The sequence below is a fragment of the Spermophilus citellus genome (assembly GCF_964194105.1).
Source record: "Spermophilus citellus genome assembly, chromosome: 10".
NCBI classification, from domain to species: Eukaryota; Metazoa; Chordata; class Mammalia; order Rodentia; family Sciuridae; genus Spermophilus; species Spermophilus citellus.
This window is the reverse complement of record NC_138197.1, coordinates 56,674,751-56,691,630: the sequence shown is the minus strand read 5'-3', so window position 1 is coordinate 56,691,630 and position 16,880 is coordinate 56,674,751. Positions and strand designations below refer to the sequence as shown.

Genomic DNA, 16,880 nt, shown 5'->3' with positions numbered 1-16,880 from the left:
AAATGGCAGGGGGAGACCCAACTATTTACTTCCCCTTTTATCTAACCTTGCCATGTGGGATCAGAAGACAGTATGAATTCTCTCCTTGGTTACCTAATGGGAAAGGAGAAAACTCAACTCAAGATGAAGCTTCATGTTTTGTTTGCTTACATATATTCTGTGTTCAGTTGTTGATGTAATTGGAATCAGTTTTATGTGATGAGCTACATCTTTCGTGCCCTTGCTTTCCCCGCTTCTCTCTACTCCACCCCAATTCTAGGAGCTCAATCATCTTTTTCATTGATAACCTCGTTATGATCAAGAAAGTATGGGACAGTAAAGGTAAAAAATACTGTTTACCAGGTCCCCAAGGAGATAATCAGGATTTTATTCAGGTGCTTGGCCTCTTGAATTTACTGTATCTATTTGAAAAATGTTTATATATATTAAAAGCCTTTTAGTCGAAATAAATTTCAAATCTAGAGTATAAGCAAACAGAATACATTTCTTCTTATTTCTGAGTCAAATTATTTAATTAATCACTGGTTATCCAAGCACTTGCTTCTCCCACCTCTTTCTGCTTCCTGCTTTTATTGTGTGTGTGTGACCAGGAATTGAACCTAGGAATGCTTAACCACCGAGCCACATCCCCAACCCTTTTTTTTTTTTTTTTTTTTTAAATTACAGACAAGGTCTTGCTGAGTTGCTTAGGGCTTCACTAAGTTGCTGAGGCTGGGTTTGAACTAGTAATCCTCCTGTGTCAGCCTCCCAATTCATGGGGATATAGGCATGTGCTACCACACCTAGCTGCTTCCTGCTTGTTTGGTGGCCTAAATATATATAAATATATATATATATATTTAGTTGTAGATGGACACAATACTTTTATTTTATTTGTTTATTTCCATGTGGTGCTGGGGATTGAACCCAGTGCCTCACGCATGCTAGGCTCTACCACTGAGCCACAACCCTGTCCCTGCTTCCTGCTTTTTTGTCTAATGACCTCTAAAATGATTTTGCTGTTCTGCAAAGTTCAGCTAATTTTGTTAAAGTGAAAATTTGTGGATTATCTGTGAATTGCATTGAACTTTGCCAGTCTCATCCATTTGGGGGTACTAGAGCTCTAATTTTTAGCAATTATTGTGTATTCTAAATTATAGATGTTGTTTAAGCAATGGAATAATGACAAAGAATGATAAAGCTCATTATGAGTATTTTACTCAATAATGTTCATGTGTAGGATCTGGGTCCCTTTACCCATTTAGGAATGCCTGATCAATGCCAAATATTAGAGATTCATGTCAGATTATAGTAAATTGTTGAGACCCACAGAAAATTATTCATGAATAAATATTATAAAATATTATTATGAAAATATTATTAAATATGGTATGCAAATACTTACCTAGGGAAAAATGCTGACAAAAGAAATTATTTTTTAAAGAATAATAATCTCAGGGGATGGGGTTGTAACTCAGTGGTTGGTGGTAGCAAATGTACTTAGTGATTCTGAGTTCAATCCCCAGCACCACAAAAAATTGAACCTTGAAATGGTTAACATAAAAGACATTGTAAAAAAACAAAAATAATCCAGGTGTAGTAATACATGCCTGTAATCCCAACTATTCAGGAAGCTGAGGCAGACAGGTTACACGTTCAAGGTCAACCTGGACAACTAGTGAGACCCTGTCTGGGGAGAAAAAAAAAAAAAAAGGTCGAGATGGTAGAGTGCCCCTGGGTTCGATACCCAATACCTAAAAATAATACTAATAATAATAAGGGGGAAAAGTAAGAATTTAAAAAACCAAATGCAGCATAATCTATGCTTTTCTTTATAATAGTTGGCAAGAGTATTTCTGGATATAAAATTTAATCTTTGTATTCCTTTTTTCTATTTCAGGCTAATTTGTGCTTTGTGGACATTGACAACCATTTTATTGAATTGCCCGAAGAATTTCCACAGTTCCCCAATAAAGTGGATTTTATCCAGGAGCTATCTGAAGTTCTTCTTCAATTTGGGATTCCTCCTGAGGGCAGCTTACATTGCAGTGAGAGTGCCACCAAACTGAAGAATCTGGTTCTGAAAGATTTGGTCAATGACAAGAAGAATGGCAATGTCTCCACTAATAATATCAGCATGTATGAGTTATTGAAGGGCAATGAAACCATAGCCCGCTTGCAGGCTCTGGCCAAGAGGACTGGTGTGACTGTGGAAAAAATGGACCTGTCTGCTTCTCTGGGTGAAAAAGAAAAGGATTTAAAACTGCAGTGTGAAGAGGCAGAACTGAGGGACTACCAGCTGAATGTACAGCTGAGAGAGGTCTTTGCTAACCGCTTTACACAGATGTTTGCTGATTATGAAGCATTTGTGATTCAAACTGCCCAGGACATGGAATCCTGGCTGACCAACCGGGAACAGATGCAGAACTTTGACAAAGTAAAAGAGCCATAGTTTTCCTTCTTTATGGTTCTTAGTTGATTACATTACTTGATTTTGTTAACTTTTTTTAAACACAAAATTTCCCCTCTCCTGTCCCACTAAGCACTTTCTGTCACCAATATTTTACACTAATTTTACAGAAAGGCAAACCAACCAGCTTATAAGACTGGCTGTTAAATAACCTATAATCTCAATTTAAAATTTTCTGTACTTTGACAATGCTTAAATTATAGAAACTTTTTTGAGGGGTAGGAGTTAACCAGGGATTGAATTCAGGGGCACTTAATCACTAAGCCACATCCCCAGTCCTTTTTATTTTTTATTTTAAGATAGGATCTTGCTAAGTTGCACAGGGTCTCACTGAGTTGCTGAGGCTGGCTTTGAACTAGTGATCCCTCCTGCCTTAATCTCCTGAGTCACTGGGATTACAGGCATGCGCTACTGCATCCAGGTAAATTATAGAAATTCCAAACAGCTTTTTCAAATCTGTTAATACTACCTGACCTTATAAGGCTTTTGTTTACCCTTATGACCAAATCTAGTCAAATGAAGGCTATTCCTTTATAAAGAAATCTTAATTCTCTTTTTTTTTTTTTTTTAAGATGGACACAATACTTGTATTCTATTTATTTATATGTGGTGCTAAGAATTGAACCCAGGGCCTCACATATGCTAGGCAAGTGCTCTACCACTGAGCCACAACCCCAGCCCAAGAAATCCCAGTTCTTATATTTAACCTTCATCCTTTAATGGGATCACAATGTGTCCATATAAAGGTAACAAATAATTTAGTTTCAAAAGCCAATTTTTTTTTTCATTTTAGAATCATAAGAGATAAAGAGTGAACAAATCAGGTTTTATGACTGTTAGTCTAAGACTATTCCAAAGTTTTTGGAAAAGAAAGACAAAAATGACACTAGCTTTTGATTCTCCTATTGAAGCTTTTTCCCTAAGGTTTACTGTATTCTTCTACCAGATTTTCTTTACCTATTCCCCAGACTTTTTTTTTTTTCCTCCCCCAGACAAAAGCACTTAGAGATGTGCATTAACTCCTATAAGTCACTAGGGTATAGTTCAGGCCCCTGCCTGTGTGATTGCTGAGGCATAATAATGCTATAAAAATGAATCATGGTGTTCACTCACTAAGTGGCATCTTTTGGTCATGAAAGACCTCCCAAAGGGGCTAATGCACTCTAAGAGGCTAATGTACAGCCTTGTAGCATCTGACAAGTAAGTATTAACTAAAATTTTGTGTAAACACAGGTAGAATGGAATATTTTCTGATTTCATCAATTTTTTTTTCTGATGGAGAATAATATGCCAGGAATGTCAGAATTTGCTGATTTACTCCATTTCATTAAACTTTTGGGGTGAGGTGAAGGTGGCAGGGTTTGGGCTTGCTAGGTAAGCAGTCAGCCACTGAGCTACATCACTAGCCCTTTTTTCTTATTTTGAGAAGCCAGGGTTTTGTAAAATAGCCTGGGTTGGCTTTAAATTTGTGAATCAATCTCGCCTCTGCCTCCCAACTAGTTGAGATTAATAGGCATGCATCACCTTACCCAGTTTGCTTAAACTCTGTAATTTAAGAAATTTTACTTCTTCAAATGTATTCCTACTCTTAGATTCCTTTCTCATTTACCATAACTTTTTTCCTATACTTTTTCCTATCTAGCCTGGAACTAATCTGTGTTACATTCATGATTTATCCTTGGGGCAATTCAAATTCTTAAGTCAAGCTCTGGTACTTTCTTCCTTCTTTTTTATTTTTTAATTTTTTTACTTTCTTATTTCTTAAGTTTTATGTCGCTTCAATCTAGAAGTGAGATTGCCTTTATATAACCCCTAAGAAATGAAAGTTTCATGTTGCACTCCAGAAGGCTAGTATGTAAGACATATTAGCTCTGCAACCCAAGTCTTTTTTTTCCCCACCTTAAGTATTGTATGTAGTCTATGATGTCTGAACCTCAAAAGCCAGATACATATGGCTCATTTTATTTTTAAAAAGACTATTTGCCCTATAAAAAGTAAAATTGATGTTTATCTATAAAATGCCTTTTGAGGAGGGCTGGGAATGTAGCTCAATAGAGTGCATGCTTCACATGCACAAGGGCCTGGGTTCAGTCCCTGGCAACAACAATAACAAAAAAAATGCCTTTTGAGGAATTGAGCTGATTTCTAGAGATACTGTGAATCTTTCTCTAGTCATTTGGATTTATGTAAGTAACATCTGAACTATGGAAGTACAAAGATTGGATATGTACATTTCTATAAGGAAGTATTTAAAGTCCTTGGAAATTTCAGAATGCAAAATATGCTAGAAAGAAGCTGATGAGTATTAAGAATAGTAACCTTAGGCCAGGCATGGTGGTGCATGCCTATAATCCCAGCTATTTAGGAGGCTGAGAGAGAAGGATTACAAGTTCAAGGCCAACCTGGGCAATTTAGCAAGACCCTGTGTCAAATAATTTTTAAAGAAAAAGGCTGGTGATGTAGCTCAGTGGTATAAAGTGCTTGCCTAACACATGTGAGGCCCTGGATTCAATCCCAGTACCCCAAAAAAGGGAAAGACAAAGTAACCTTATTTGGAACTTACCCTTTCATCTTTCGCCTTCTGACTTCTGCCATACTTCGTCTACTCAAAAGGAAAGTAAAGCAAAACCAGCCCACTGGCTGAAATAGTAATTCACTTCCAAATTTCCCCTAATACCAAACTGAGACTAAAATTCCTAGATGTATATACCTGAAGAATAACAGAAAGAAGTGAATACTTTAGATTAGAAACTGATTACAATTTATTGAACCATTCCACACATTAAACAAGCTAGTAATATGAAAGTGCAGTTTGTTGCATATGTTTTCCAGAAGCTTGCTTATAATGATTTTTCAGGCAATGGTTTTGTTTTTGGTTTCTTTCTTTTTCTTTTCTTTTCTTTTTTTTTTTTTTTAGTAGTTTAACCCCAGACTGCAACACAGGTCTGCAAGCAGTTTGATTTTGAGTTAAAAGATTTACAGCCTAAAAAGAATCCACTTGAAGAACAAAAGAATTTCACCCATAAGCACAAATTCTATGTGGTCGTTTTTAAAAGTTATTGCTAATATATATCTCATTGCATCAGTTAATCATCTCATTGCCTTATGGGATTGCATAAACTAGGAATAGAAAGGAGAAGAAACTACTCACTGGGGAGAGGGATTAAAATTTAATGGTAAGTGAAGTGGATGATTGACAATTATATAGCAACTTAACCCTCTCTTTCACCAGTGATGCCCTCTTGTCTGCATAATGGGATCATTAGGATCAGCATATAAGAAAGGAATAAAGAGTGGGATTTTAAGGACTTTTTAATTTTATGTGTCAGTTTTATAGTTGTAAGATTAAAAAAGAATAACCTTAGCAACAGATAATTATCCCATTTGTCATGTAGTATTGTGATGGTAATAATTTGCCAATTATTTCATTACAGGCTTCTTTCCTTTCTGACCAACCTGAGCCTTATCTGCCATTTCTTTCACGCTTCATTGAAACACAGATGTTTGCCACCTTTATTGATAACAAAATTATGTCTCAGTGGGAAGAGAAAGATCCTTTGCTTCGAGTCTTTGATTCTCGGATTGAGAAGATAAGATTGTACAATGGAAGGGCACCCACCTTACGGACATCTATATATCAGAAATGCAGCACTTTAAAAGAAGCAGGTACATTTACCTTGCCTTTTAAAATTAAAGTCGATGATTATTTCTTTTTTCGTATTCTTGGTCTAAAATATCACAAAATTCATTTTCTGTCTAAGATACCATGGCTAATCTTGATTATTATACCAAGAAGTGCTTTCTGTAGTTTTCTATTTCTTTTTAATTTAAAATGGCAAATCTGAGATGCTGTCTAATTTGCATAACTGAAATGGTATATTTGATTTACTAGTACCATTAATTATATAGCTTCATTTATTGAGATTAAATCACTGGATTTTTACATTCAAATTAGAGATTCTTTGATCCCTGACACCAGTTTTTCCCCTCATAGAATTATTAATCTTGGCCAGTTTTGCTTAGCAATTATTAACAGCCAATGTTTACCTACTATAGACCAAGTGTTTTACATGCATTTTTGCATTGAGCTTAACAACAAGGAGGTATAGGCAAACTTATTTTGCAAGGCCCTGGATTAGATACTCAGCACCACATAAAAATAAATAAATAAAATAAAATAAGGGTATTGTATCCAGCTACAACTAAAAAATAAATATTTTTTTAAAATATGTGACAGGCTGGGCATGGTGGCACATGCCTGTAATCCTGGTGACTTGGGAGGCTGAGGCAGGAGGATCATGAGTTCAAAGCCAGCCTCAGCAAAAGCGAGGTGCTAAGCAATTCAGTAAGAACCTGTCTCTAAATAAAATCCAAAATAGGGCTGGGGATGTGGCTCAGTGGTCAAGTGCCCCTGAGTTCAACCCCTGGTACCACCCCCACCCCCCAAAAAAGAAAAAGCTGAAATGTACCAATCCATGTAATTTTATACATTTATGCCTGGTTCCTAACCCATTCTTTGCCAAATAAACAGAAATCGATCACCCGAGTGCCCTCTCCTTTTTATTTTTTCCTTTCAAATGTAGGAATTGCTTGAGAGCAAATTTTCTGCCAAAGAAAAGGGAGATAGCAGGGCTGGGGATGTGGCTCAAGCGGTAGCGCGCTCACCTGGCATGCATGCGGCCCGTGTTCGATCCTTAGCACCACATACAAACAAAGATGTTGTGTCCGTTGAAAACTAAAAAATAAATATTAAAATTCTCTCTCTCTCTCTCTCTCTCTCTCTCTCTCTCTAAAAGAAAAGGGAGATAGCAAATGTGGAGCTTCTTTGCCATTCCTGTTATTTGCTTGCCTTTCCCAGATTATTTAAATAGATCAGAAGTAGTGATGCTATAGTTTTATCACATTTAAGAAAGGAAGTAGTAAATAATCTTTTATGGTGCCATCAAGGTCTCTGAACCGTCACCCTGTTATATTCCCATGTATAAGGGTAGATCCTTGGAAGCCCCTCAGAAAATAGCAATTACCTCTGTGTTCCTAGAAATTAAGGTAGAATGAAATTGTCTATGCTTATCCAAAGAATATTATGACTTCCATTGTTTTAATAGCCATGTCAATAATGTAATTATTGAACAAATCTCTTTCTTCTCTTCCTGACACAACTTTTAAAATAGGCCTGGGGTTGTGGCTTAGTGGTAGAGTACTTCTCTCATATGTGTGAGGTACTGGGTTTGATCCTCAGCACCACATAAAAATAAATAAATAAAGATAATTGTGTCCACTACAACTAAATATATATAATTTATATGTATGTATGTGTATATATATATATATATATATATATATATATATATATATATATATATGGAATTAAGCACCAATTCCTTAATTTATGTCCTTCTAAAAAATCCAATTAAAATAGAATTTCATTAAAATAGAATCTCTCAGAATTTGGCACTCCCACTGTCATCACAGAAATTATGTAAAACTCTTTTGAAAATGTTGTATTGTAGACTTCATATATATGAAAACTAGATTAGGCTGAGGCAGTAGTCTCCCAGGAATTTAATTTATCAGAATTTTTTTTAAAAGGTAAAAGACAGCTGACTATAACTGCTAATCTCTCGTAAATGGTGCAGTTACTTCTTTATCAGGTAAAATTGTTCTCATCCCCCAAATTGAGATTGGGGTGTTGTTGACATTGATTTTTTATTGGGTATTAAGATTTCGTTCTGTTTTTTGGCTTTGACGGTGTGTGTGTGTGTGTGTGTGTGTGTGTGTGTGTGTGTGTGTGTACACATACATGTGGATACTTTTGCTATTGTTTTGCCTCTAACCAAAAAGAATTTGATTTGCAGGTGAACTCTTTAGGCACAGGCTATCTGCTGCTGATATTGTGGCACCAGAACCTCATGATCTCTGTGCAGAAAGACAAGAAGTGGATAGTAATACAGTTTTTTTTTCTTTACCAACCACTGCAAATCAGTATTGTCACAAATCTTTAAAAGTCTAACAACAGAACCTGACCTCTCAAAGCAGGCATTTGATATTTTCTGAATGTTCAATATTCACGGGCTATATAATCACTGAAAAGTAACATTGCAGAAAGTAACAAAATAGAGCAGGGATGTGGCTCAGTGGTCAAGTGCCCCTGAGTTCAATTCCCGGTACTCCACCACCAAAAAAAAAAAAAAAACAGTGAAATTCAAGGTTTTGAATAAATTCATACTTTTTGTGAGGGAAAATTAGAGAAGCTTAAAGTAAATGTCTAATATTTTGAAGTTTAAACAATGGAGAGCAGTAGTTAACTTCAATACAGCATCCCAGTACCACTATAAACACCAATAATTGGCTTAGGTGGAGCCAGTGGCAATAAGCGTATTATTTTGACAAGAATGCAAAGTGTCATAGATGAATTCCTCTCCAAAAAAAAATGTTTAGAATATGTTTGGGGAATAACCAGCAGGACTCAGTCTACTTGCAATGAAAAGGAGGAAAGTAAATGAATTCTATGAAATACTTACCTTATTAGTTACCTTATTAGTTTTTGTAAGTCACAAGATCAGCAATTCCCATAGTCTGCTCTAGTTATCACACAACCACAGTTACTGCATATTATCACTTTTTAGTAATCTCTAATGAAAGGATTGGAGACCTAATCTCTTATGTTTTCTCCTAAAGATTCAGTTGATAAAAACACTTAAGATCAGGATTGTCCCAGCTTACTTGGGAGGCTGAGGTAGGAGGATAGCAAGTTTGAATCCAGCTTTGGCAACTTATCAAGACCCTTTTTCAAAATTCAAAAAATGGGCTAGGGAGCTGGGTGGCTCAGTGGTAGAGTGCTCACCTAGCATGCATGAGGCACTGGGTTCGATCTTCAGTACTACATAAAAATAAAGATATTATGTCCACCTGAAACTAAAAGATAAATATTTTTTTAAATGGGTTAGGGATATAGCTCAGTGGTAGAAAAATCAGGATTTTGTTTGTTTTACCAGTAAAAATAGGTTACTTTCTATTTTATGAGTCTTTGAGACTTTCTCCAACACTACTAAATTTAAAGTGTTTTACAATTCCTGTCTTTTAACTTTGACCTATTTTAATTCTCCAAAAGGACAATTTCTTATTCTCTGGACATTTTCTAAATGCCTGCTTATTTGACTTCTCTGCTTTACCTTCTTGATCTAATAAACATTCCTAAATCACTCTTACTAATGAAGAATGTGAATGTTGCTAAAAGTGAGGTAATAAACTTCACACAGTTCCTTGTTTTTATTGATGGAGAACCATGAATATTTAATGAGTCTTTACACAAAGAAAGTAACAAGACTACTTACTATACTTGCATCTTCCTTCCCTTTACATTGTCTTTCAGCTCAAGAAAATACTTTATTTGCCAATATTTTCTTTAATGTTGTACCTAGAATCATTTTTGTTAAGCATATTAAATATCCCACTTTAATAAAATTGTTTAAGTACTAAATTACAGATTTTTCAACCCAGCTACCATACTTTTGACAAAGTAATGAAAATTAATCATCTAATGTTTATTTAAAATTAACCTTTCTATGTATATATGTGATATGATTTCTGAAGAGGATTGGTAAAACTGTTTCACAGTGTCAGTATGAATGAATTCTCTATGTGCATGAGTTGAAGAAGCATTATTTTTGAAGGTTTAGCAATAAAATATCTCTAATCTGTTACATATTTAACTTATAGCCCAATCAATTGAGCAAAGACTGATGAAAATGGATCACACTGCAATCCACCCACATCTACTTGATATGAAAATTGGTCAAGGCAAATATGAGCAAGGGTTCTTTCCAAAGTTACAGTCTGATGTCTTGGCAACAGGACCAACCAATAACAAGTAAGCACCTTTTTTAATTAACTAGTTGATGAAAGGTGGGATGTTTTGCAACTCTGATTAAAGCAGCCTGTCACCATTAAACTCTATCTATGTGATGGCTTCTTTTCAAAATCACATTAATCTATTTGTAAGGTGGCTTTTTTTCACCCAAAGAACAGTGTGTACTAGTGGGCTGATGTTGTGGCTCAGCAGTAGAGTGCTCACCTCGCATATTTGAGACCTTGGGTTTGATCCTCAGCACCATATAAAAATAAATAAGTGAAATGAAGGTATTGTGTCCAACTACAACTAAAAAATAAATATATTTTTTTAAAAGAACAGTGTACTAGTGAATACCTTTTTTTTTCTTTTCTATAAACCCTGGATCACACTTTAAATGTCTGTTTACATATAATGCTAGTACAATCTAATGGAATTTTTAAAAGTTGTACCTTTACTATCTAAATATTAGTTTCTTTAGACTGCCATAACAAAATACTACAAATTTAGTGGCTTAAAACACTGAAATTATTCTTTCACAGTTCTGGAAGCTAGAAGTCTGAAATCAAGGTTTTGGCAGGATTATTGCCACCTCCCAGGACTCTTGGGGGATGATTATTACTTTCCACACCCTTCTACTCCACCTACCCGCTTACCAGTCCCCCAGGGCTGGGGATTGAACCCAGGGCCTTACACATGCCCAGCAAGCACAAAACCAACTGAGCCACAATCCCAGCCCCTCTACCACCTTTTGGTAGCCCCAGTAGCTCCTTGGCTCGTAATAATATAACCCCAGTCTCTGTCTTCTCATGTTCATCTTCTTTCTATGTTTGTATCCATATTTTCCTCCTCTTATAAGGACACCAGTCACATGCAATTGGGGCACTCCTTAATGACCTCATCTTAACTTGATTACATCTGCAAAGACTTATTTCCAAATATAGTCATTTCGTAGGTACCCAGGATTAAGACTTCAGCATACCATGTGGGGAACATGATTTAGCTCATATACCATCTTTTGGTATCAAGTACAAAAAATTACAATGCAAAAATTAAGATAAACCCTATAATTTATGGTAGATGAGACCATTCAGAAAATATCTAAATATAGTTAGAATTTTAAAAAGAAGGCTTGAGGGCCGAGGTTGTGGCTTGGTGGTAGAGCGCTTGCCTAGCATGCGTGAGGCACTGGATTTGATCCCAGGCACCACATAAAAAAAATAATAAATTAAAAAAAAAGTAAGTAAATAAAATAAAGGTATTGTGTCCATCTACAACTAAAAAAAGGTTTTTAAAAAAAAGAAGAAGAAGAAGGCTTGAGATATACTCCGTGGTAGAGTACTTGCCTCGTATGTGTGAAACCCTGAGTTTGAGCCTCAGCACTGCCAAAAAAAAAGAACTGAAAACAATTATAATATTTGGGTTTAGGCAAGTTCTTGATTATAAGTGAATACTATTATTTTATTATTATCAAGTGAATAATAAGAGGTTTAGAAGAAAGGAAGAAAAGAATATTAATAGATATGGTATAAGTTGGAAAGAGTGAGCATTGAATTGAAATATCAGCAGTATTAGAATTTACTTCATTTTTTAATTTTTTATTTGTTTTAATTAGTTATATATGGCAGTAGAATGCACTTGTATACTTTGATATATCATATACATAGTGGGATATAATTTCTCATTTTTCTGAGTATACATATTATAGAATCACATTGGTCATACAGTCACATACATACATAAAGTAATGATGTCTGTTTCATTCTACTATCTTTCTTATCCCCACATCCTCTGCCTTCCCCTCCTTTCACTTCCCTCTACCTAATCTAAGGTAACACTGTTCTTTTTTCTTTTTCTTTTTCTTTTTTTTTTGCATTACAATTCTTAATACACACATATACGACATGTATCTCTGTTTGTATATAAAGTATGTTGACTTCATTCTTCAGCTTGGGAACCTTGGAGGAACTGAAATTATTTGCCACTTTTCTCATGTGAAAATATTCTATACTTCTACAGCATCTGTGATCTCCTTATTAAAGAGGCTCAGAAAAAAAGTATAAAGGAGCCAAGCAGTGGGAAAAAATGGGATAGAAGACTGAAGTAAAAAACTAGGTACAGCTGGGTGTGGTAGTGCACACCTGTAATCCCCCCTATAATCCCAGCAATTTGGGAGGAAAAGGCAGGAGGATCATAAATTCAAAGCCAACCTCAGCAATTTAGCAAGACCCTCCTCTCAAAATAAAAAGGGTTGGGAATGTGGCTTAGTGTTTAAACCCTGGGTTCAATCCACAGTTCCAGAAAGAAAAAACTAGGTACTCACAATGAAGTGGCACTGCCACCTGAAGAAGGCAAGTAGTGAAACAAGGTACTTAAAAGTGTGGTGTTTCTACCTATCAGATGATCTGCTGAACTGTGTTGCAGAAGTTTTTGTTTTTATTCCCCAAGATGCTTATCTATTGGTCAGGAAAGAGGAAAACAGTAAATTACCCTTTGTAATGTGTGCTGATAACATTTGGTTTAGTTTAATAAATACTGTACCAATGTATGTATTGGAGTATAAGAGATTTATTTGGATGGGTGAATATATAGTAATATTTGTTAGAATTTAATATACTATTTCCAAGACAGAAACAAGCGGTCTTAAGTATTTCAGCAATTGTGATCATCATTGGTAAAATTATACTTACTAACAAATGTTTAATATGGGCTCGGGTAGTGGCTCAGCAATAGACCGCTCGCCTAGTGTGTGCCAGGTCCTGGGTTCGATCCTCAGCACCACATAAAAATAAATAAAACAAAGGTATTATGTCTAACTACAACTAAAATTTTTTTAAATATTAAAAAAAATGCTTAATAATGCAAGGAATGAATAAATTACTTAAGACCAGGAATGTATGGACTTTATAATAATTTTCTTTATAAGTTTGTTTTCCTAAAGCCTTTTCCACTTTTGCTTACCAAGGAAAATGTTCTACCATTTACATTTTGCTTCTTCATTTTAAGTTTATTAGCTAGTATTTATATTGTTTCATATTTTTATTTTATTTGGACTACCCTGCCCCCTAGCCCTAATTTTTTTTTTCTTAAGTGCTAGAGATCAAACCCAGGGCCTTGCACATGCAAGACAAGTGCTGTGCCATTGAGCCACACACTCAGCCCCCTCCCCCAACTTTTTTTTCAATTTTATTTTGAGACAGGATTTTTCTAAATTGCCCGAGCTTGCCTCAAACTTTCAATTCTTCTTCCTCAACATCTGAGATTATAGATATATGCTACCACACCCAGTTTAGCCTTAATTGTTTTAATCCCTAAACAAATTTTATTGTCTTAGACTGACCTTTTTTGCTTCAGGGCTATTGTCAAGAACTCTAATGTCAAAGAGCTACATCTAGGACTTTATACATTTTGTTTCTTAATATATGTTCATCACTTCCCTTATATTGTATAAATTCAACAGCTATTTATGTGGTTTAGTTGTTCTAAAAATAAGTTCTAGATTTTGTGCTTAAAAAAAAATAGATTTTGTGGCTGGGTGCAGTGGCACATGCCTCTAATCCCAGTGGCTCCTGAGGCTGAGGCAGGAGGATCATGAGTTCCAAGCAAGCCTAAGCAACTCAGTGAGACCCTGTGTCTAAATAAAATATAAAATAGGGCAGGGGATGTTGCTCAGTGGTTGAGTGCCCCTGAGTTCAATCCCTTGTACCCCCCCCCAAAAAAAAGAATTAGATTTTATGTTACTTTGATCAATTGAGAGGTGGTACTTAGATGAAATGAAAATTTGTACAATAGTCTTTGAGGGGGATAAGAGATAATTAATTAATAAAGAGCAGACATAATGATTTATGGGAATTAATTTAGGAAATCAGCAACTAATATGAGACTAGGGAATAGGGAAGTAAGGATAGTTGTTTTAGTTAGCTTTTACTTTGCTGTGATCAAAAGACCTGACAAGACCAACATAAAAGGAATAAATTTTATTTGGGGCTCATTGTTTCAGAGGTCACAGTCCATAGATGGCTTACTTCTTTGCTCTGAGCCAGAGATAAGGTTGGACATCATGGCGGAAGGGAGTAGTGGAGAAAAGCAGCTCAGTATATGACAATCAGGAAGCAGAAAGAGAGTTCTCTGTTCACTAGGAGCAAAATATAAATCAAAAGGGCGTGCCCTTGGTGATGTAAGTCCTCCAGCCACACTGACCTGCCAAGAATTACCACCCAGTTAATCAATTAAAATGGATTAATGCACTGATTAGGTTAAGGCTCTCATAAACCAATCACTTCAACTCTAAACTTTTTCATTGTCTCACAGATGAGCTACATGAGCTTTTAGGGTACGCCTCAAGTGTAAACCAGAACAATAGCATTCATTCAGGATTTGAGGCTCCCTCCAGTAGGTTAAGTAGAAAGGAAATGATCATTACAGAGGAGAGGGTGTTAGTGTGGAGAAGTTTAGGTGCTTTCCCCAAGGATTTAGGCTCAGAACAGAAAGAAAACACAAAAGGGGTTCTACTTGGGAATCAAGGCAAGGAAGAACTAATGTAACAAGAGATGGTAAGATAGTAGAGGTTAAGATTTCTGAGGTGCAAGAGTCTTGGATGGTCACTTGATTTATTATAATGTTCTGATTTTGGTTAAATTGGAGTGGGAGCAAAGTTATTTTGATTCAGGGGGCTTTCAGAATAGTAAGGTTAGGTTGTATCTGTAGTCTTTGTGTTTTCCCTTGTTGGAAAGAAAACTTGGCCATGTTCCAAATTCTTCTCTGAATAAAGATGATTGAGGTAAAAGATTGAGGATGATATAGCTGCATATTTTGCATTTTATACACTGATGTATAGTCTTTAGATAGTTAGAGTGGCCACAAAAGTACCTTTGAATAAGGGAAACATTATAATATTTCTTTAAATTGCTCATACCACCCAGAACATGTGCCGCAGTCTGGCTGGGCACAAATCACGAGCCACTGACTCAAACTTTATTTCTGAAACTCCCGCGAATGCCACGCACGCGGCCTTCTCCCAGGACACACTACACCAACAGGAAATCCCTCCTCCAGGATTCCCTCCTACCACACTTCCCCAACCAATGGGAACTCTCCTGGAGTCCCACAAGAGCTCCAAAGTAGCAGGCCTAGGCAGACAGCAGGGGTCTAATCTCCAATTGAATGCGCATCTTAACATAATCATTATCATCTCAATGGCTTGCTGGGGTCACCTTTCAACCAAAAATGCCATGCATCATTCCTACTTGGCTATGGCTCTCAGCAAACATGTTAATTGTTGAATCATTATTAACTAAAAGCAAAGGTATTAAAACTGAAATACAATTTGGATGCCAACAATTCAGTACCAGAGGAAACTATTATAGAACTAGCATTAATTTTATTAATAAAGCATTTAGTAACAGAATGAAAATCACTATATTAAAAATTGGTCAGTTGAGGGGAAACTGACATGAGGTAAGGTCAGAAAGAAAGGCCTGGCTGTTTAATTTTAGAGACCATGGGAAAGAGTTTAGGTTTTATTTCCAACACATTTTTCTGCCTATTTTGGTATTGAGTGTGTGTGTGTGTGTGTGTATGTATAGACACACACACACATATATAATTTTCCCAAGATATCTGATAAATACAGCCTGTCTTTTCACAGAAACACAGTCATACAATTTTACAGCTAAAAGGAATCACAGTGATCATTTAATCTAACTCTTAGACTTTAGAGATAAGGGCTCACTTCTTCTTTCTTAGAATCTTAATTTTAGAAAACTGTTCCTTTTAAAATAAAATAAAGGAAGCTATTCCTTTAAAAAGATTAAATCTCATGAATTTCTTTTGTTCTTTTAGAACACTAGAATTAAATAATTATAAATTTTGAAATGAGAATATTCTCCTTTGTATTAAAAAAATACCTGTAATATTTACTTTGAGTACACAGAGGCATCTCTTGTATGTTTAACATAGTCAAAGACTCAAGTAAGAACAGATTTGTCATTGTGTGTGTGTGTGTGTGTGTCTAACATGTACTGACCCTTTTTTGTTGTTGTATTGGGACTCAGACCAAAGGCCTTATACATGCTAGCAAGTGGCAAGTGCTATGATTGAGCTACATCCCCAACCCTTTTGACCCTTGATCCCTTTTTAACCTCAGTTGTTAAAAAGCATTGATTGTGATAATGGTTGTATATTATCTGTGAATATAGCAAAACCATTGCATTGTATTCTTTAAATAGGTAAATCTTATGGTATTTTAATTGTATCTTAAACCTATTATATGTTTTTAAAGAATTAATTTAAAAATAATTATCATCAGCTGTGTGGAACAATTCATTATTTTTATTTTAAAGATAAAGACCACATGTTTTTATTTAGCTTGTTGTCTTAATCTATACCCTCTGGGGTGTGGTTATTTTTTCAGTCGCTGGGTAAGTCGGAGCACCACCACACAGCGCAGGAAAGAGCGCCTTCGCCAGCATTCCGAGCACATTGGACTGGACAACGACTTGAGGGAGGTATGTAGGCTGCCTGCCTGTTGTGTCAGGATGCAACAGGCAGGAACTAGGCTTAATAAGCCAGCAGGTGTCATTG

General features: G+C 35.8%; 1 protein-coding gene across 3 annotated transcripts in view; it reads left to right on the top strand.

Moving 5' to 3' along the window:
• DENND5B (DENN domain containing 5B) overlaps positions 1-16,880 on the top strand; it is a 185,099-nt gene that overhangs the window by 109,145 nt on the left and 59,074 nt on the right. For 2 of the 3 annotated variants that reach the window (XM_081310695.1, XM_081310694.1), the window contains 4 exons: positions 1,880-2,416; positions 5,884-6,115; positions 10,169-10,319; positions 16,711-16,804. In XM_081310695.1, the coding sequence (XP_081166821.1) occupies positions 1,880-2,416; positions 5,884-6,115; positions 10,169-10,319; positions 16,711-16,804 (1,014 nt within the window). Of the gene's footprint in view, positions 1-1,879; positions 2,417-5,883; positions 6,116-8,304; positions 8,392-10,168; positions 10,320-16,710; positions 16,805-16,880 lie in introns of all 3 variants that reach the window. The other variant, XM_081310696.1, reaches the window with a different exon arrangement.